This window comes from Notechis scutatus, chromosome 2 (assembly GCF_049901735.1).
Source record: "Notechis scutatus isolate UNSWTSFEM ecotype Mainland chromosome 2, rNotScu1.2, whole genome shotgun sequence".
Lineage (NCBI taxonomy): Eukaryota > Metazoa > Chordata > Lepidosauria > Squamata > Elapidae > Notechis > Notechis scutatus.
Window position 1 is genome coordinate 253,417,111 of NC_142010.1, and position 22,146 is coordinate 253,439,256.

General features: G+C 38.0%; 1 protein-coding gene across 24 annotated transcripts in view; it reads left to right on the plus strand.

Moving 5' to 3' along the window:
- Positions 1-22,146, plus strand: part of TCF4 (transcription factor 4) — a 434,610-nt gene that overhangs the window by 352,418 nt on the left and 60,046 nt on the right. For all 24 annotated transcript variants that reach the window (XM_087958608.1, XM_087958604.1, XM_087958616.1 and 21 more), the window contains one exon: positions 13,333-13,438. In XM_087958608.1, the coding sequence (XP_087814734.1) occupies positions 13,333-13,438 (106 nt within the window). The remainder of the gene's footprint in view (positions 1-13,332; positions 13,439-22,146) is intronic.

Consider the following 22,146-nt stretch of genomic DNA (forward strand, 5'->3'; position numbering starts at 1 on the left):
GCCGTACCACAGACAACAATAATGATCTAATACATATCGATTTTACAGTAAACAACGTTGAAAAAGCACTACGCAACCTAAAACCATCTCTATCTATTGGACCGGATGGAATATGTGCCTACTTCTTAAGAAAACTATCCGCTGCCATAGCCAAACCTCTAAGCATAATCTTTGAAAGATCTTTCAGAACCAGCTCCTTGCCCAACCTATGGTTACAAGCCACAGTCATTCCCATCTTCAAAAAGGGAGACCCAAGCCTAGTTGAAAATTACAGACCAATCTCCTTATGCTGCGTCACCTGTAAAGTCATGGAATCAATTATTAACCAATCCATCATCCTCCATTTAGAGACAAACAACCTACTCTCCAATAAACAATTTGGTTTCAGAAAAAAACTATCCTGTAATCTGCAACTCTTACACTGCAAAAACATATGGACTACTCAACTCGACCAGGGCAAAGCAATAGACGCAATCTACATAGACTTCTGCAAAGCCTTTGATTCAGTGGTACCGACAAACTACTCCTAAAAATAAAATCTTATGGTATCTCTGGACAACTGAATAACTGGATAGAAGCATTCCTGTCAAACAGACAACAAATGGTCAAAATTGGGAACGCCCTATCAAATCCAGTACCTGTCAATAGTGGTGTTCCCCAAGGCAGTGTTCTAGGACCAACTCTCTTCATAATCTACATAAACGACCTTTGTGATCATATCAAGAGCAATTGCGTTCTCTTCGCTGATGATGTAAAGCTGTTCAATACCACAGACAATACTACTACCCTTCAAAAGATCTAGACTATGTATCTGAATGGTCTAACATATGGCAACTCCAAATCTCAACAAATAAATGCTCTGTCTTACATATTGGTAAAAAAATCAGAAAATAAAATACAAGCTGAATAGTCAAGATCTTGTTGATGACCCAAGCTCTGTAAAGGACCTGGGAATACTCACCTCTAATGATCTAAGTGCTAGAGCTCACTGCAACTACATAGCCAAAAAGGCATTAAGAGTTGTTAACCTAATCCTACGTTGCTTTTTCTCTGGTAATATCTCACTACTAACCAGAGCATACAAAACATTTGCTAGACCAATACTCGAATACAGTTCATCAGTCTGGAATCCTTATCACGTATGTGATATTAACACAATTGAGAAAGTCCAGAAGTATTTCACAAGAAGAGTTCTCCACTCTTCTACCCGTTATAGAATACCTTACGCCACCAGACTCGAAATTCTAAAACTAGAAAACCTCGAATTACGCCTGTCTTCGGTCCGACTTAAGCATGGTATATAAAATCATACATTGCAATGTCCTACCTGTCAATGAATACTTCAGCTTTAACCATAACAACACAAGAGCACACAACAGATACAAACTCAAAGTAAACCGCACCAAACTTGATTGCAGGAAATACGACTTCAGCAATAGAGTGGTCAATGTCTGGAATACTCTACCCGACTCTGTAGTCTCTTCCCCAAACCCCAAAAACTTTAACCTTAGACTGTCTACTATTGACCTCACCCCTTTCCTAAGAGGTCTGTAGGGGCGTGCATAAAGCGCACCAACGTGCCTACCGTCCCTGTCCTATTGTTTCTCTTATTCTTTTATTTTTCTTATATGTACCCATTTCATATATTCACAACTATGTATACACTTGTACTTATTATCTTGTAAACAATTGACAAATCAAATAAATAAATAAATAAATAAATAAAACATGGACAGTTGCATTGCATAGCATAAAGATCAGACTTTTTAAATATAATTTTATCAGCCTTAAAAAGGTTTATAGTGAGTAGAATGAAGAAGCACTGAGTTGTGAAAGTGAGCTGATGGGTATTTTGTCTGGAGAGATTTGGGTTGAGTTATGGAACCATTGCTTAATTTTTTGCTTTCTAACTGGTTTTGAGTAGGGTTTTTTTTTTTTCCTTGCTGAAAATGTGCAGGGAAATCTTGCCATGTTTTGGGAGAGTTGGTTATTGAATTTTCCAGGTGTGGTTTTGGAGGGTTTTAGAATCAAAAATAACAGGCATGTCACATGTAGGAAGATTTGAGGGTATTACACTGCTTGCAAGTATGTATGTATATGTTGGCTCCACTTCCTTCCTTCTGCTTTTATCACGTCCATTGCACCTTCTGGAATAAAGTATATTTGTAGGATATATTTTCTCAGTATTTTCTGCAGCTGAGAGAGAAGAAAATGTGGCCCAGTCCGCTTTATAGTACCAAATGAGGACCTAGCTGTTTATTCTGATATTTAGAATTAAAATCCAGACCTAGATTATATGCTTTTGGTATTTTCAGTGCCCCTCTCTTAGTATTCATTCTTTCGTATTCTGTTTTTTTACATTGTGCTTGCTTGTTTATACAGTATATTCAATTTATATGGATACAATTTATATGGATACCTAACACTATTACCAACATTGCAAAAATTAAAATGCAAAAGGAGCCAAGAAATATCAAACCCAAATCACGAATTCAACCAAGGAATAGGTCCCTGAACACAGTTGGGGTCCCAGGACCTGGCGCAAAACCAGGGCTTTGGGGCTTTACAGTCAACAGATTCAAGGTTATTTCCAGAGGGAGAATGTTCCACCAGGTGGGACTATGACTAAAAGATACATCTACTAGGCTCACCAAATGGTATTCTTTGGTCAATGGGACTGAAATACATCCATCCTGCCTGACCAGATTGGAAGGGTAGAAATAAAACAGAGAAAATCCTTCAAATATCATAATCAAAAGCCATGAAGAGCTTATGATTAACCAGCACCTTGATTGAATCCAGGTGCACATCTGGAAACCAGTGCAGTACCCCAAGTTGTAGTCCATTTATTATCCATGCTGCTCCATTGTGCGTCGGTTGAAGCATCCAAATACTCTCCAAGAACAGCTCCATGTAGAGTGCATTACAGTAATCCAGATGAGAAGTCACAAGGACAGGAGGGAAGTGAGTAGAGCCTCCCTGTCCAACACAACTGGCACACAAGCTGAAGGTGTGCAAAGGTCTTCCTAGCTGTAGGTGCCATCTGCTCTTTGAGTAGAAGCCCTGAGTCTGAGCATCCCCAGATTGCACGCCAGCTCTGTCTGAGGCAGTGTCATTACAAAATTGATTTATACCCGAAATGTAAATGTTTAGGAATGAGATTGGAAAGATTTTCCTGTTTGTCATGAGGTCTTAAGGCATAATTTATATTATTGTTTGTATCTCAGATTGATTAATCTATTGGTAGACAGTCTAATGTGCTCTTAATAAAGTGTTAGTGTTTTATTTTCTAACTGAATATTTTCTTCTTCTTCTTCTTCTTCTTCTTCTTCTTCTTCTTCTTCTTCTTCTTCTTCTTCTTCTTCTTCTTCTTCTTCTTCTTCTTCTTCTTCTTCTTCTTCCTCTTCCTCTTCCTCCTCCTCCTCCTCCTCCTCCTCCTCCTCCTCCTCCTCCTCCTCTTCTTTTTCTTATTCTCCTCCTCCTCCCGCCTCCTCCTCCTCCTTTTCCACTAACTTCAGTGAAGCTTGCTTCTGTGTAGATGAGTTACTAAGCAGTCCTGGGGTAAATGATAAGTAATAACTTTTGCCGTTCTTTCCTCAGTTTTAACTTTGGCAAGCTATAGATAGCTAATTTTCCCAGGAAGTCAATCCTTACTGAAGAATTGATTCCAATCTTAGGAGCAGCTTAGGATAATCCTTTCAACATTTGTTCAAGCAGATTTCTTGCAAACTGGTTAACTTCTTCCAACATTTTTTTAAAATAGTATATTCTTTTCTTCAAAACAAAACTTTTCCATAGTGGCTTTCTGAATGTTGTAAAATGAGTATCTGCACATTTAGATTAACTAAACAAAATTAAATTAAATTAATTTTTTAAAAGATTAAAAATACATAACATACATATTGAACAATTATTCACACAAACAGATGCTACAGAAAATACAGAATGAATACCTCAACAATCTTTTTGTGTATCATTCTGTTTTATACCCCAACTTTATATTTTTAATGTAAACAGTGACTTCCATTAAGATAAGTCTGCTTTTTCCCTTCATTGCATCCAGACCTCTGTGTAACATTCTGAGCAGTTGAAGGGTCCATAAACATTTTATCATCTCTTGTTTTAATACTAGCAACTGCAATTGATAGTCCCATAGCTTTGACAGTTTGGTACCCTATATTTATTCAGGTTTTCTTTTTTTTCTCAAGGTGGGACCGCCACAGTTGCTTCAGATCTGAATTTTGTAATTTAATTTGATTTGTGGACTTTCTGTAATAATTGCCCTAACAAACTTACTTCAACTTCATAAGTGGATACCAGTAAATATATTTCCCAGAAGTGTATGTGCATACATATAAACAGTAAAAAAATTATATACTCTATATTTAAGTGCCATTTTTTCTTGTACATTTTTGACGTTGTAGTTTGTGTTGTTTTGAGCGAATTTCCAAACATGCTGTTAATTTTGCAATTACTGTGACCTGACAAATATGTTTCCACCAACCAGTAATCAAGAATTCATTAATTGTGCTGTATGATTGCTCATATTAATGAATATTTTGAGTTGATAGCTGAATTGAAATTTGCATTATGCTCATCTGAAAATATTCAAAAACACATTTTTGTTGCCCTGCTATTTACAAAGTGAATTCTTTGAGGCATGGTTTCAAATGGTTGCTAGCATATGGAAGTGGTGAGGCAGTAAAATTGCTGTAGAAATAGAGATTAGAGCTGGAATGTACCAAGGTGTAAATATTTGAAATAATTTGTTTAGAAACCTCATTCTGTTTGTAAATAGGTCATGAAAGGGGATGTTTAGAAAAAAAATCTCTGTGTAAAGTATGTTAAAGATGATAGAAAATAATGTGACATACTCAACGTCCATATTCAGATATAATGGTAACACCTAAGAACAAGACTATTTTTTTCCAGAGTTGACCACATGCCTCAGAACATTCTAGAAATAAACCATGTTTTAGTGGGACCACAGAAACAATTCTTACTGCCCGCTCGTAGGTTTTACCATCTTTTAGTACAAAATCTATTATGATAGAATCTAAGGATTGTTCTTTCTAGTTTTCTAAGCGATCAATCAAGCAGTCCTGCTATAGCAAAGTATTGCAGTCTATTAGGCTTGAGTACTGAAAATTCATCTGAATTGAGTCTTTACGCCTAAAAATATGTTCTCAGTATCTGATTCTCTTGCAGTTGAATCTTCATTGACTTTCTTGTAAGTGATGCCATTGGCTCTAACATGATGACTATCAATAAAACAGCCTAGAGGAATAAAGCATACAAATTATGTGTATCCATCTTCTGTAAGAAAAATAAATCAACATAAAGGAGTCTGAAGATACTAGATTGCTTTGCATTATATGCATTGACTGATTCCTCATTGGACATTTTGACCAGTTTATCTGTGCTATCATGAAAATCTTGAACTTTTATTAGGCATCTCTGCATTTAGTGTACTTGAGATATACAGTGGGACATATTAGATAACCCCATTCTCTGTCATCATACAGTATTTGGATTATGATATTCCCTATTTCATCATTACTTTCTGTAAGAATAAAACAGTGATGATTATCATCAAGAGCTAATTCATTCAGATAGTTCAAATAATTTTGAGTTTTTTTCTTCTGCCTTTATATGATAAAGAACAGATGACTCCCATTTTCTCCAATGGCCCCATTTCCTGCAATTCCTAGATTTTCCTATTTCCCCTTTTAACTTCAACCTTGACAAGGAAAGCCTCAATAGCAAGGTCTACAGTTCTTTCAGATTTAAGAACTACTGATCACTTCCCTCTTAAGTTCAGCATTCTTGGAGCCTGGCCTACTGCTTCAATTACTATTTAGATGACAATTATGAATCTTCTGGATCAAGATTCAAGAACAATTCAAGAACAATTCAAGTATCATATCTCTTTACCCAGATCAAACAGCAGCAAGGATCTCTCCATCTAAGCAGATTTTAAAATTACATAGGAGAGATGTTCTTCCCAGGAATCAATGATACAATATGCCAAATAATACACCAAGATGAGTCCAGAGTAGTTTCTCTCCATGCTCTTAACATTGTTGGATAAAAATCATAGCATCCTGACTTCCATGTCTCCTACTATGAAAAGGTTGAATACCTGTCAATTTGACCATCATAGTCATTATGCTAAGAGTAAGTCCTATAAGCTTCATTTGGACCATTAAAAATGTATATGGCAGAAGACATTGGTGGTATTCCACTGCTACTTTGACTACATAGTATGTATGGATCACTATCAATTATTTTTGTTGATTGATTGAATGATTTTTTAGGTTGCCTAAGTCTGGAAAAACTCTAGGTAGCTCCATAACATATCAGTCAGATAGATCTTATTTATGTACAGTATTTCAACTTAGTCAGATCACAGTCCATTTCTTTGGTTTGCCTTAGAAAATAATTTCTTCCAATTCAAGGTTGCTTTCTTTTGGTCTATCTGCTGTACTCACAAAATGGAAAAATGGTAGTTAACCAACATCTTCAACACACCTATTTCTTTATCTCACTGAATGCCTACCAACTGCCTCATCCTCTGCATAGTTCCATTCCAGTGTGCTCAGAACTTCTTGCTTGTCTCATCTCACTTTGCTATCCTCATTTTCCGTGGGTGGTCCTACCAGAAGACAAAATTTTGAGGGTCATTTCTAGAGTGTCCTTCAGCATTTTAATTGATATAACTCCAATGATAGCAGCTATACGGTAGGTAAAAGCTCCCCCAAAGGGACCTCAACTTTTGTTTTTATGCATAATTAAAATAATATTTTGGATTGCTATTGTCTTTGTCTGGAATTTTATGACCTGTAGTCAGCCTTAAAGTCCCATCTAAGAATCAATCAGAATAGACTATGTATCTTTTTGACAAATACATATTCCTCCCTACTGTGCATTGAGCAGAACATTCCTAGAATATTGGGTCCGTTTCTGGGCATCTCATTGAAAAAATGAAATACAGAATAAGTGGTTTAGAAGGAAAAACCTTTGAGGAGTAGTTGAAGGTGTTGGCTATAGTTGAGGAGTAGTTGAAGGTGTTGCGAGGACAGAAAATTTGGGGAAAACTTGTCTTCAAATATCTGAAGAGATGTCATAAAGAGGATAGGACAGAGTTGTTCAAAGTTGCTCTGAAGAAAAAGCAAAAACCATTGGGCTCAATTTACAAGGAAGTAACTTTCAGCTAGACAGTTTTTTTCCTCTCAGTATAATGAACAGTCCTTATGGGTGCTTCAAAGTTAAAAGAAAACCTTTGTAGTTTTTTTCATATCACATTGCTATTGGAATTTTATCCATAGTACACATAATCCTGTAACTTGGTCCTGTTAAAATACATGTAGGTGATCCTAGATTTATGACAGCCATTGGAATAGAATTTCTGTTCTAAATGATGCAGTTGTAAAGCACAATATCATATGACTGTATCGCTTAGTGTTGGCAGTCCAGGCCCCAGGCTCATGTGAGTCATCAAATTGGAAGAAGTGGAAGTCCCAAGCAAGGAGTGCTAGGGGATGTACTGGTGCTGGGTGTGTGTGTGGAAATGCCGTCAGTGGTCTATCAAGGGCCATGAGTGGGTGCTAGGGACATGAGTGGGCTAGTGAGGTCCTTCTGTGGACAGATGAACATGCTATGGAGTGGATATGGATGGGAGGGGGCTATGGGGGAGTACAAGATCCCTGGAATCTTGTATTCTGTCATAGGGGTTCTCAGGAGAAAAAGCAGTGTGAGCAGTTTATTGGATTGACTTACAACCATCCCTGCTGGTTTCCCAATTGACTTAAGGGAAGCCAGCAGGGAAGGTTGGCATTAGTGATCACTTGTCTGCAGGATGTTACAATTGTTGTAAGTGTGAACCATTTGCAAAGGATCCAAATTGCGATCACATGACCATGGGAGTTCTATGTGATGGCCAGTTGTCAGTACCCTGTCATAACTTTGAATGGTTGTTGAATGAACAGTCATATCTTGAGCACTGCCTGTAAAGGAGTCCACTTGCATGCAAGTACAAACCAAGCACATATCCCAATCACATCCAAATCAGGAAAATATATAAGTTGAAACCTACAACTATAAATTCATGATATGCTATTCTGCTTAATAGTCAGGAAATAGTAATGTAACATAATCAAGTCAGTTTGCTTTATCATATAGAAAGGGGTGCATAGCAGATTTTGCCATTTGTAAAAATGGTTTTGAGGACCAAAATTATTCTTCCTGAAATAGACCATATTATTTATAATAGACAGATGCTCCCAGGAAAGGATGGAATATTTTTAGATCTGCATTTCTAGGTTGCAAACCCCAATTATGAGAAACTTCCAAGAATTTGGAGAGAATTTTTTTACTGAGGTTATTTCCTTCATATCCCAGAAGTACTGAATGTTCTCTTATGGGCAGTTAACTATTAGAACACAGACATTTATAATAATTTTTGTTATTTCAGATTCCCATGATACCACATTCGAACAACTTCTACCCATTATGCAAAATAATCAGGTATATTTTTGTCCAGTCCTTCTTTTTGATTTCCAAAAATCCTCATTAAAAATTCTCCATGTGTATGTAGAGAAAAGATTCACATATTCTTCTCCCTCGTGCAACCTTTTACGATATTCTGGAAACTTTTATAAATGAGAATATGGAAAACACAGAGACTTTCTGCCAGTACAAATGTGATATTCCAGATTTTTTTTCCATTTCATTCTTCATAACATACCCCTCTGAAGGCAGTTCCCACAATCCTCTTACTGGATTCTGTTCAGGCTGGACTTCAACACCTCTTGTCCTCTGTTGCACCCTACAAAGAAGATTTAAGACAGACCAACACAAGTCCAGGATAAACATCTACAAGAGGAGCTTTTCATTGCTGAACACACAAGTGTACAGTGTGTGTGTGTGTGTGTGTGTGAGAGAGAGAGAGAGAGAGAGAGAGAGAGAATGAGAATGAGAATGAATGAAGTCAAGTACAGGTGTCCCAGTATAATGTTGCAGGATCCATTCTGGGTCGGTCACCGGATTTAATCTCCTGAGCTTTCGGACTTGTACTGGAGACCATCCTCAGGGAAACATATTGTGTGTATGGGTGTTTATCCAGGCTATCCCCAAACATAAAGCAAAGAAATTAGAGGAAAAAGTCTTCATTGTTCTAATAGGTTGGGGAGGTGCACATGGGTGCACGTGCATGATATTTTATGTTGAGAAACAGTGTTCAGCTATCCAGTCTCTCATTCATTTGGAATGTGAAGTGATTGCTACTGCTTGCCACATCAATCCCTAAAGGAGCCATTAACCTAAATGTGACTTTTCTTTGTTATTCTCCGGTGGAGTGTATTGAATGAGAAAGCAAACTTTCCCATTCCAGATGGCACAGCCTAAGACCAGAAAACATCCCAGCCAGGTCTATCATAGAAGCGCTGCCTTTGTTTGTGCTCCTGATGTTCCAGGATGCTTTTAGCCAAACCCTGCGAATTCACTCACATTTTCTCCTAGGTTAGTTTGCAAACCCCAACTTAAATAAATAAATAAATGCAGGCCCGCAGTTGAGCCAGGTCCTCCCATCCGGATAAAATTATCTTTTGGTTTGATGTGATATTAAACTGAATCCAGAAAATGGATTATAGAAATGGGATGGACTGCATGGTTACGCTGCTCTTAGCCTACGTGGATATATCTGCAAGTGGTTGATTATGATAGCAACACTTCTGGTTCTTTAAAAAAAAAAGGAGTTCAATTGTCCTTTGGGCTCTGCCTATAATAAAATTGCTTAATAAATAATTAACAAAAACATAATGGACAAAGCATTAAAGATGACATCACCATCTACCACTCTCCCACCCTTTGGATTCTATGCATCTGCTCTTTCTCTAAAATGCAGTTATTTCAAATACTTCCCCAAAAAGTCTTCTAACTTACTTCTGTATAATAATTATGATCAGGACTAAAACAATGCTTTCTATCCAAGCATTAAAATATTCTGAGAACATTTGTGCAAGAGTATACACTAAAGCATTGTATCCTTATTATGGTCATCATTCATTATTTTTAGGATCTCTCTCCTTGGTTGCAGCATTTATTCTCTGAAGTGAACTATTGTCCTGTTTGTAAGATGTATATTTGTATTCTTCTTTCCCCTTCTGGCTTTGTGATTATTTTTTCCATTCATTTTGCTGTAACATGTCAATATCCCAATAAGACTGTGGCTAGTTTGTGATATCCCTCCTTGCTTGTTTCAAAATGAAGACAGGAAAGTATCCATTTTCATCAAGATAATAAGAATGTTTTGGTCTTCCTGACCATCTGGAATTGGAAGATCTTAAAAAAACAGAAACATTAAATATACAAATATCTGTATATATAGTCAACAAATAAAAAATAATAATTATCCAGGAACTCTGAAGTGCCCAGGCACTTATAAGAAATCAAAGTTTTTAAATAGAGTTTGCTTTCACCCCTGGAAAGAATTGTTAGGGGGGGAAAATGTCTGCTTATTAGTAAACAAATGTTAAGTAAATGAAGTTTTGGCATATTTACTAAGTTTACTGTATGCACAAATATGCGGAGCACTAAAAAAGAGGTGCCTCAACCCCCCAAATGTATGCACACTGCTTTGGTGGTCCTGGGCTGATCTGGATTTTTACTAGTTATTTTGAGCTTCTCAAAAAAAGAGCAGGTTTAGTATCCTGGGATGTGTTTAGAACTTTCAGTGCTTTTGAGTCATGCTTTTGAAATTCCATTTCTAGTCTTGGGAACAAAGGAATGATTTGATGGTTTCTTACATTGTTCCGTTAAGGTTTGAACTCCACTTCCATATAATAGATCAGTTTAGAGACTTTTTAAAAATTACCTTCATGATATTACAATTCTTCCAGATATACACTATGCCTTACAGAGTATTGACTTTCAGGGGCAGCAGATATGATACTGTAGAACAATATTTTTTTCCTTTTCAAGTTCAGAAATTCTGCTTCAGCCTAAATGGTTTTGTTATGTATGCTGTCTGGTGTAAAGATAGTCCCCAACTTACAACTGGTTGTTTAGTAACTGAGGTTACAACATTTCCCCCCCCCCCCATACCAAAGATACTTACGGCCCAGTTTTGAAGTTCTAGTGGCTGCTCCCCGCTCCACAGTCACATGACCGCATTTTGGGCACTTAGCAACTGGTCTGCATTTACAGCTGTTTGCAGCATCCCATGGTCAGTTGAGCGTGAATGACATTTTTGCTGAAAACCAACATTTCAGCAAAAACACTCCTGAGCAATGGATTTGCTTAATGACCGCAGGTCATAAAAACAGGTCATAAAAACTGGCATCACAATCGTATGTTGAGGACTAACTGCATAGGTATCTCTCATGTCGACTCCTATTTTATTTCTTACAGCTTGTTTCAATCATATTTTCTGCCAGAATTCCTCCTCCCTGTGGTGACGAATTTGTGGGTTTGAAAATAAGGAAGTATGAGCAGATACAAAGTTCTGCAGTGATAAGGCATTTGGGCAGTAAATTGCATTTGCATTCTGCTATTAATATGGCTAGAAGAACCAGCATGATTGTGTATCTTCCATAGGATAATAATATTTGTCTATTCAAAATAATATAATCAAGAAGAAACATTCTGATCTAGTTTTTTTGTTCTCCCTTGCGTACCAGTTATTCAATCATGCGTGATTCCATTCTTCATTTTAAAATAGTACAGATTAAATTCAAATTTGCATTCATTTGTAGTGCAGTCTAAATTCAAGTTAGTTATAATAATCGTGTTTGGGTTTTTAACTCCAGTGTGATGTACAGATACATTCAGATTTCCGGGGCCAGATAGATTTCATTTCAGGAATGGAAGAAATTGTCTGTTGAATAGATGCAGCCTAACCTAAGCACTTTATTTATTTTTTCAAACTACCATATTTCATTCTTGAACAATGTGCTAGGGCATGCAATAATATCAAACTTCAGAATGTATGTCTTCTCTTTCACTGTGAAATCATTTCCCTGAGGTCAGCAGCTTCATTGGCTTCCAGAGCTTCAAGTCCCAAGAGAAGGCATGTTCAGGAAAGTGCTTCCACAGCCTTTTTTCACATCGGAGAACAGAGGCAGTAAAGGATAATACAGAGGGGTGAAAATGTGTAACAGAAAAATAAACAGGATTGAGCCTGTTTGATTGAGGCATCAGACTAAGAATGGAGACACTCTGAAGGATTCAGTTCCATTGTCAACCACAGATTTTCACTAGGTGACTTGGCCCAAGCTATGTCTAAAGTTCCTTGTGGTTGAAGAAAACTGGAGGAGGATCTAAAACATATTGTTCATAAAACTTAATGGCTCTCTGGTAGTATGCTGATGCTATGCCTTTTCATCTCAGAACTGATGTATGTTCCATTGTTCCTAAGGGGTCCCAAATATGTCTTGTGTTTTCTATGAGGGTCATGATTCCATCCCTATTTTTTTCAAAAAGAAATTTTTTAAAGAAAATAACTGAATAAGAAGCTGGCATGCCACAGTAAAATTATGAGCCTTTAATATCTCATTGAGTAGACTTTTACCACAAAAATGCTACTTAGATGGCAAAAAAAAAAAAAAAAAACCATCCTGAGGGATAAGTTTATCTGTTTTGTGAATATATATTTGGATTTATATTGGATGGGAATACTAGGGTGGGCCTTTTAAGTGTATACTCCCAGGATCTGAATTCATTGAAAAGGGGACACAGGTGTGTGATCCCTCAATAGGAGAGGTTTTCATGGAGAAAATTTTAGTCGTTTTATCATCGACTAGACAAACCGTGACCTGTTGGGTCATAGTTTCAAAGACATTTCCTGACCTAAAAAAGAAACAGAATGACCACAGGCAGGCAAAAAATAGTGGGAGTGGAGGAAACTTCTGACTTCCTGCCATCTTCCCCATTGACTTTCCTTGTGGGAATCTGGCAGGGCACATTGGAAATGGTGATCACATGATCATGGATGACTGGCAGTGATATGGAAAAGGCCATATGTTTGCCAAATTTCAGTCCCACAGTAGTCATGGGTTCCAGATTTTGGGCTCGTTTTTAATGAGATAATCCATTTGAGTTAACATTTGCAAAGATTGTTTCCCTGCGATGCGCTGTTTTATCCAATTGAAGGTTACAAGAGGAGAGTTTCGCTGGTAGATTCAATATTTGCTAAAGTAAGTTTTAAAATACAGTCATGTACCAATAAAGAGAATCATATAGTGGTGCTGTACAGTTTTAACAAATTTAAAAATTCCAATTCTTGGAAAACTATTAGTGCATTTAATTTTTTGGTCTTGTTTTTTCTGTCCATAGGTTTATGCCCCTTCTGCAAGCACTGCCGATTACAATCGGGATTCGCCCGGCTATCCATCCTCAAAACCAGCAGCCAGCACTTTCCCTAGTTCTTTCTTCATGCAAGGTAGGATGTTATCAAAGAAGGGATTTTCTGATGCGTGTCCTTAAGGGTCATTGGACAGGACACTGAAGTCCTGAGCTCAGTTCTTTGTTTACAGAGTTTCCTGCCAGATGGACAATTCCAGGCAATCTTGATTTCTCTTTCAAAGCGAAGAGGTTAACATAGTAGCATGCCAGACAGATAAAGGACGATCAAGGCCACAAGACATATTGCAGATTGAAAGGGATCTTTTAATAAACATTTTGTACAGTCGGTTTTGCTGCCAAATACGAATTCACAATATGCAACGTTGCTTACTTTGTTGCTCTTCCAAATGTTTATGGAAGCGAACATATTTGGGAGTGAAATAATAGTATTAGTGCCACTTTGAATTCAGACACACAGACTCCTACATAGCAAATGTGCTCATGATTTGATGTAAACATAAATTGCTGGGCTCCTGGGTCAAAATGGAGCTGTCCCTTACCCAGATCTTAACATTGAAACATGGTGGTGCGGTGGTTAGAATGCAGTACTGCAGGCTACTTCTGCTGACTGCAATTTGACAGTTCGAATCTCACCAGGCTCAAGTTGATTCAGCCTTCCATCCTTCCAAGGTGGGTAAAATGAGGTCCCATATTTTGGTGGGCAATATGTTGACTCTGTAAACAGCTTAGAGAGGGCTGTAAAGCACTGTAAAGCGTAGATAAGTCTAAGTGCTATTGCTATTCATTGGGAAGAGTGGTAAACATGAAGAAAAATGTATCTGTATGCCTCTTCCTTCCACTTGAAATTAAGGAGTAAGATCTGAAATGCAGCATTCCAAACTCTGAACACCAATGGAGCATAATAGTGCTCAAGAAATAATGATAGGTTTAATTTTCTCTAGTGGAAATCCTTGATTACAGATATTTTCAGCAAGATGTGCAAAACAATCTGATGCATGCTGTAAGTCTAATCATATTCAGTGGGCCTTACTGCCCTTTGGCATGGTTTCAATCACAACCTTGAAGCCCTAGTGTTGGATACACACAAAAATATTTTGTATAAAAACAGCTCATGGGATGAACGTGTTCAGTTCTTTGCATTCAGTTCAAAGAATTATCTTATAATATTAGCATTGTAGGTCAAATGGTTTGTAACAATATTCAATTGATAGAGCAATTACATTGATCAGGAAAAACCTCAGTGTAATCAGTCACACATGGAGAGGAGTCATTCACTCACCTTAAATATAATCTCAGAAATGAGACTTTATATGTAAACCAATCATTGATGGAGAAAAAATGATACTAAAAACGTTATATTCCATAGCTGTATTTATTAATAATAATATTGTTTGAGCTCCATGAAAACCACAAACCCACTTTTCTCATGCATCATTGGCCATGCAGGGAGTTACAAACCAACGCAACTAGAAAGAAACAGGCGGGGAAATTTGCAAGGATTTTAATTTGCCTCATCTACTCTCATTGCTCTTCCTTATGGAATGGCATCTTGGCTCTTAAATTTGGTACAGTTTTTTTTTTCCCTTTAAATTGTAGATCCTTATAGACAGTGATGAGATTCAAAATTTTTTACTACCGGTTCTGTGGGCGTGGCAGGGGAAGGATACTGTAAAATCTCCAGTCAGAGGTGGTATCTGCCAGTTCTCCGAACTACTCAAAATTTCCGCTACTGGTTCTCCAGAACTGGTCAGAACCTGCTGAACACCACCACCTTATAGGGGAGGGGGTGGCATAAAAATGTAATAAGAAAATAAATAAAATAAAAATAACTGCATTTTTCTTTGAATCATTTTTCCTTCATTGACTGAATTTTAAATCTTCTCAGTTATAACTAAGCTTCAAGTATAATTGGGGGAATTTGCCAATGTTTTCTCCCTTTGAGTTTTTTTGATTCAATTTATGTATTGTACATTGGCTGAATTTGATTCTGTAATATATGAACAGAGTTTTGTGTGTTTATGCAAACATACCTACACAGCTTTTCACAACATACAAAAACTAATGTACTAAAATAAAAAGTCAGTGAATCAAGATAGAAATCAATAGAATAATGAGACGGTTCGGGGGTGGGGAAACAAAAACAGCAAAGAAGCCAAATTATTAGAATTTTGGCTCAACCATATATAGGACATCAGGTAAGGCAAAACTATTTTTGTAGATGTCTATGAAAATTCTCAGTCATCCAAGTAATGGTTCTCCCAAAGGTGCTTTTTTTCAAGAGGCAACTGGACTTTCTGGTTTTTCTTTGAAGACGTTTCGTTTCTCATCCAAGAAGCTTCTTCAGCTCTGACTGGATGGTGGGGAATGGAAGGATCCTTCAGTTCAGTCAGAGCTGAAAAAGTTTCTTGGATGAGAAGCAAAATGTCTTCAAAGAAAAACCAGAAAGTCCAGTTGCCTCTTGAAAAAAAGCACCTTTGGGATATTTTTGTAGATATTTTAATTTCTCAAAAGTTTCTTGCTTATCTTTTCTGTTATATCACTGTAGAAAAGATATCAGACCCTTTTATTAGCAGATAACTGATGTTATGAATGTTCTGTAAAATATTTTTTTTTTCATTCCAGAGAATAACTTTTTCACCACCTTTCACAGCCATCATTGTCACCTAATTAACTTGTCAGGAAATAGGTTCAGAACCAACTTAATTAATGAATTAGAATTCATGTCAGCCAGATGTGTTGATAATTCCTATCCTTAGCTTGACATACAAATACAACAGAGTGAAAAAGAAAGTCCAGAAGTGGACCGATAAACTGTATGACTTCATGTCATGGTTTTAAAAAGAATGAATTTTTCTTTATGAATAAAAGTTACCGCAGGCAGGAAAATTACCAATAGCAGAGATGAGATATATAATATCTTTTAAAAACAAAACGATTAGGGGAAAAACAGAAATAAAACGTTTAAATAAACAGTTATGTGTGACTTATTCGTATAATACTTATTCACTGATCTTATCCTGTGATAACCCCTTGTGTTTCCTTCTGGGGTACTAGCTTCTGTGAATGTTGTGTTTCTTTTGCTGCTTCCTTTTGTTAAAATATAGAGATTTGTTTACAATTATTTCTTCCCACATTTCTTCATTGCTTGGAGTTTTAGAGACTGACTCTGAGTAGCATTATAGTACTGAGAATTAAAGTATCAATAGTATTGAGAATTAAAGCCCCCCAAATGTAATTTAAACAAGAATAGTTCATAATCCACAACAGCACTAATGTCATGTCATCCTCATTTTACCTCCTGGGACTACTTTCCTTGGGAGTAAAATGCAGCCTTTCATAAGAAAAAGGAGAGTAGACATAAACAATCAAAAGACAGCAGCTTATCATATAAACAAGGATTCAGCCCAGGTGGCCAGAAAGTTAGGAAGAAGCACTTCAGATACTTCAAAAAGACTCCGCCTTAATGAAAGCACTATGAAGGAGGGTGGAAAATTTCCTTTGCAGTTTTTGACATTCTTTATATACCACCAAACTAGCAATAAACAGAACTTGCTGAAATCTGTGTTTCCTTGATTCTGCCCAGCTGGTGTGGAACTGTCATGTTTCCCTCGCTCCCAACCCTCACAGATAGTCCAGAAAGAAGCAGAGATCAATAGTATTGAAGGTACATGAGAGATCCAGTAGGAGCATGGACAAGACATCATTATAAGGCATTAACAATAGCAACCAATGCAATTGCATTCCCGTATCAAAATCCTAACTGAAAAGTGTGCTATTGCTTCTTGTTCCCCAAGTTTGGTTTTCCAGTCTCAACAAAGTATTTTTTTTTTCTGGCCAATTTTAAGTTTCTGAGTGTTACCCTAAAAGAGGACTTGGCCTGGGGTGCTCACATTGCAGCATTTGTCAAAAGGGCCCAGCAGAGATTATACTACCTGAGACTTCTCAGAAAACAACAACTGAATGAAAAACTGCTGGTGACCTTCGACCGTTGTACCATAGAGAGTATTTTAACTTACTGCACCTGTATATGGTTTGCCAATTGCACAGTGGCAGATTGGACAGCACTCCAGAGGGTTAACGTCATTGCCCAGAAGATCATTGGTTGCCCTCTCCCCTCTTTGGAAGAGCTTTATAGCTCCCGCTGCCTTAAGAAAGTTCAAAACATTCTTAGAGATCCATCTCATCCACCCTTTTTTTGAACTATTACCATCTGGCAGACGGTACAGGATAATAAAAACGAGGACAAATAGGCTGAAAAACAGCTTCTATCCCAGAGCAGTAACTCGATTGAATTCTACTGCATATTAATGCAATATCAGGGGTTTTCAATTCAATGTATAGAATGTGAAGGATATGTGTATTTATTTTCATAGTCATAATGTACACTGAAGATGGTATTTAATTTCATTGTACAAGGTGCAATGACAGTAAAGTAAAACTAAACCAGTGGTCACCAACCAGTGGACTGGGGACCACTGGTGGTCCGTGAGAAAATTTTGGTGGTCCTCAGAGAAATGTCACCCCCAAAGCAGTTAATCCAGGCTGCGCAGGAACACAAGGCTGTGCTGCCCACATGGACCATGGGAACAAAAGGCTGGCATCACTTGCACTGCGAACAACATGAGGTAGTGAGGGGAGGGAAAAAAGGGCGAAGGGGGGAATTTGCCCCACTAGCCCCACATGCCTCGCCTGGCCACCGGGCTGCTTCTTTCTGCTTCTTCTGCTTTTGGCTACACGCAAGGAAAGCAGCAAAAGTCTTTCTTTCTCTCCCCCAAACTCTGCCAGAAACAAATCTTTGGGACCCTGAAAGGCATCCTGCTCCAAGATGCTGCACCGGCATGACAAGTCTCACAAAGACTCATTTCTGGAGGAGTTTGAGGGAGAGAAAGAAAGATTTCTGCTGCTTTCCTTACATGAAGCCAAAAGTCTTTCTCTCTCCCCCTGAGAACAGAGTTGGAGACGGTATCCTGCGATCCCAAATAAAGAATGATTGATCAGTGGGGAAATGGGGTGGAGAATTTTCCTGCAGATTTTTGGGGGGATTTTCCCAGGGTCTCTGGTCCGTGGAATTTAAAATTATGAGTTTGGTGGTCCCTGAGGTCCAAAAGGTTGGCGACTCCTGAACTAAACTAAACTTTGACTATTGGCCAAATTTGCTTCATGGTCCCCAACCTATATCTTGATAATAATGGAAAATGGATACTTTACTGCTCTTACTGCCATCAAGTAGGTTTGAAGTTGAATTTATAAATATCTTCAGTTGTATTTTCTCTTGTTGTATGTAATTGCCACTCTAGGCATCCTATGTACTGCTTCAACTCCCAAAGCTTTTCAGTGGACAATGGCGCTCCTAGATGAAAAATAGGAAAGGCTCCTTATGAGCAATCTTAGTAAAAGGCACAGCCCACCTCTATATTTCAAGGTTCAGTTAGGCCAACCAAGACCACAGGATGTTCCTCAAGGATCCTCTGGAAACCATATGAATCCATTAGATATCCAAAGCAGACCAATCAAATGGCTGTATTCCCTCTGCAGAAATCTGTGGTGCAAGGAATATCCATGTTGGAAGTTTCTCAAAAGGTGGAACATTGATAAATATATTACCCCACTATATACAAAAGGCTTTGATGATAAGGAAATTCATAATTAATGTGTCTGTCAGTAACTGTTAGCCATGTTAGCTAAATGAATTCAGTTATAGCCAGTATAGTGATTAGAGTATTTGAATCTAATAGACCAGGGGTCCTCAATCGCTGGTCCGCGGACGTACCGTCGCGGAACAAGTCTTACCGGGCTGCTGGTTGCTGGCGCCGCCATCTTTTGGTAAAAAGTGCTTCCGGTGAGCTTTTCCGGTAGAAAGATCACGGAAGCACTTTTTCATCAAAGATGGCGGCGCCAGCGCTTCGGTGAGCTTTTCCGGTAGAAAGCCATTTCTCACCAAAAGCTCACCGAAGCGCTGGCGCCGCCATCTTTTGATGAAAAGTGCTTCCAGTGAGGTCACCGGAAGCACTTTTTCGTCAAAAAAAGATGGTGGCGTCCAGTTGATGCCGGTGCCGGGCCGCGGCACCCAGATGATGCCGGTACCGGGCCGCGGCATCAAAAAGGTTGGGGATCACTGTAATAGACAAGCCACCATGTAGATCAGGAGTGTCAAACTTGTGGCCCATGGTCCAGATACGTCATGCACTGACCACGCCCACACCTGGTTTAGCGAAGGGGGGGGGAATGATACGTTACGTGACAACGCCATGACAACACAAGTTTGACACCCCGATGTAGTTTTCCATTTAATTAGCCAACTCAGTGTCTGGCTTTGGGCAAGTTACTATTTCTTAGTCTGACCAAAGATGTATTCTGTTGTTCCGATGATAAAAATAAAAGGTGGGAGGGGAATTAGGGTATATTACTGAATACCAGGTAATTAGAACACATAGCAATGAGAAGCTATCACTTTCACATCATCTTTGTAAGCTGGCCAAGGTGTTATCTCACTGGTCATTCATAGGATGAGTAATCTTACCAGAACTTTAATCAAAACCAGCAAAGCATCTTGCACACTTTTTTTTTTAAAGGGAGATCAAGTTTACATACCATGGACTTGAAAGTGAATTTTAGTTTTAAAAATTAGAATGTGCTAAAAGTATCACCCTTCATACACATTTTGGAAGTGATGCCTTTCAATGGGCAAACATACACCAGTTACATTATACAGAATGACAAAAGTACAGGTAGTCCTCGACAATAGAAGAATACCTTTATTGTCATTGCATTCCATGAATACAATGAAATTTGAAAGCTACTCCAGCACAGTGCCCCAAACATCACATCACAATCACACTACAGAGTATTTAAAAATTAAAATAATTATAATAATAATAGGACTAAATCACAAATGCACTGTTTGATTCAAGACAATTATTACCTTGGAAAATAAACTGTTTCTCAATGTATTAGTCCACATTTAAAGACACTGAAAACGCCTCCCTGATGGTAACAGTTCGAAATATGAATGTCCAGGATGAGAACGGTCTGTGGAGATTTTTAATGTTCTAGAGAGGAGTCTGGTCTTCGCATTCTCTTCCAAAGAAGAAAGAGAGCAACCGATTTTTTGTGCTGTGTTTATAACTCTCTGGAGCTATAAATGGTACTGAAAAAAAGTGATTTATGACTTTTTCACACTTACGACCGTTGTAGCATCCGCGTGGTCATGTGATCAAAATTCAGGTGTTTGGTAACTGCTTCATATTTATGTTGGCTGCAGTGTCCCGGGGTCACCTGGTCTCCTTTTGTGACTTTCTGACAAGCAAAGTCAATGGGGAAGCCATTGGTTCACTGTCTTAACCACCATGTTACTAACTTAACAACTGCAATGATTCAGTGGCAAGAAAAGTCATAAAATGGAGCAAAAGGTTTCACTTAGCAAGATCAATTTTGGACTCAATTGTGGTCATAAGTTGAGGACTACCTGTAATTTAAAGAGATTGCACCCTTTTTCTGTGCTAGAGAGGAGTCGGTTACATCCCAGCTACATTTATTGTTGGTCAGCTCCTTATTTAAATTTTAGATCAGTGGTGTCAAACTCAAGGCCTGGGGGCCAGATCCAGCCCACAGGGTGCTTAGATCTGGCCCATGGGGCTGTCCTGGAAATAGCAAAGGCCCTCAGTGCCTCTGCCAGCAAAAATGGAGCTCGGGAGGGCTGCAGGAGGTCCTCATGAGCTCCATTTTCACTGGCAGAGGGTTGCAAGAGGCCTATTTTCTCTGGCAGAGCACTCAGACCACCACAGGCGCCCCTGAGTGACATCAAGCTGGTCACACCTACCGCAGACCCCTGAGGTCAAACACAACCCTGATGTGGCCCTCATTGAAATCGAGTTGGACACCCCTGTTTTAGACGGTTACCCCCTTATGAGCAATCCAATCAAAATCTTAGAGAAAATTGTTTCATGTTGCCCATTATGATGAGTGTATTGACATAGATTTATTTAAGATAGAAAGTAGACATGGATTGATCCTTCTAACTTAAGCTAAAGATTACTTTCTGTATAGCCCAGCTTCCTCAATGGTTGTTAACAATTTGCTGTCTTCTTGAAAGTTGAGTTCAAAGAGAGTTTTGGGTTATTGTCAAATAAATTTGCAGCAAGGCAGAAACAATTAGATTCCAATAACCAGACAGAGCTTCACATTTGACCCACAAATATGATATGCAACCATACTTCCAACTTTTAAACAGTGTTTATGCTTCCTTGATTTAATTTCCTTCAAGGATATTGGAAGGCAGATTCAGGAACATCCCCAGAGCCTTACAATTTACCCTTGTGGCTTATACTATTGAAAGTTTGACTTTATTGTACTTTTCATGTGGATAAACATAACTGCTTAATATTCTTGGATCGCCTGATAAGTAGTACATTAGATATCTTCTGAGTAATCAAAACTCAAATAACACATTCCAGATTGTTTTGTTAATCTGTGAGACTAGGCACCAATTTATTGTCAGGAAGAAAATAGATGTGTTTACGCCTTATCTTAAAATAGCTCATAATGTATTTTACTCTAAAATTTATTGCAAAATAATGAGTTCTGTTTAGTTGATCCTTGTATTTTGATCTATAACCCTAAAAGCATAATGATGTTTTAGCTATCTCTCAACTTTTCCCCTAAACCAAGTATCTGAGATCAAAAAATAAGGGTTCATCAACTGAAAGGTAGAAAAGACAAAATTCTGGGGACAAATTTCTTTTAAGTTTAAATATGTATCTTTTCCAATTAGCTTTTGTTGGTAAA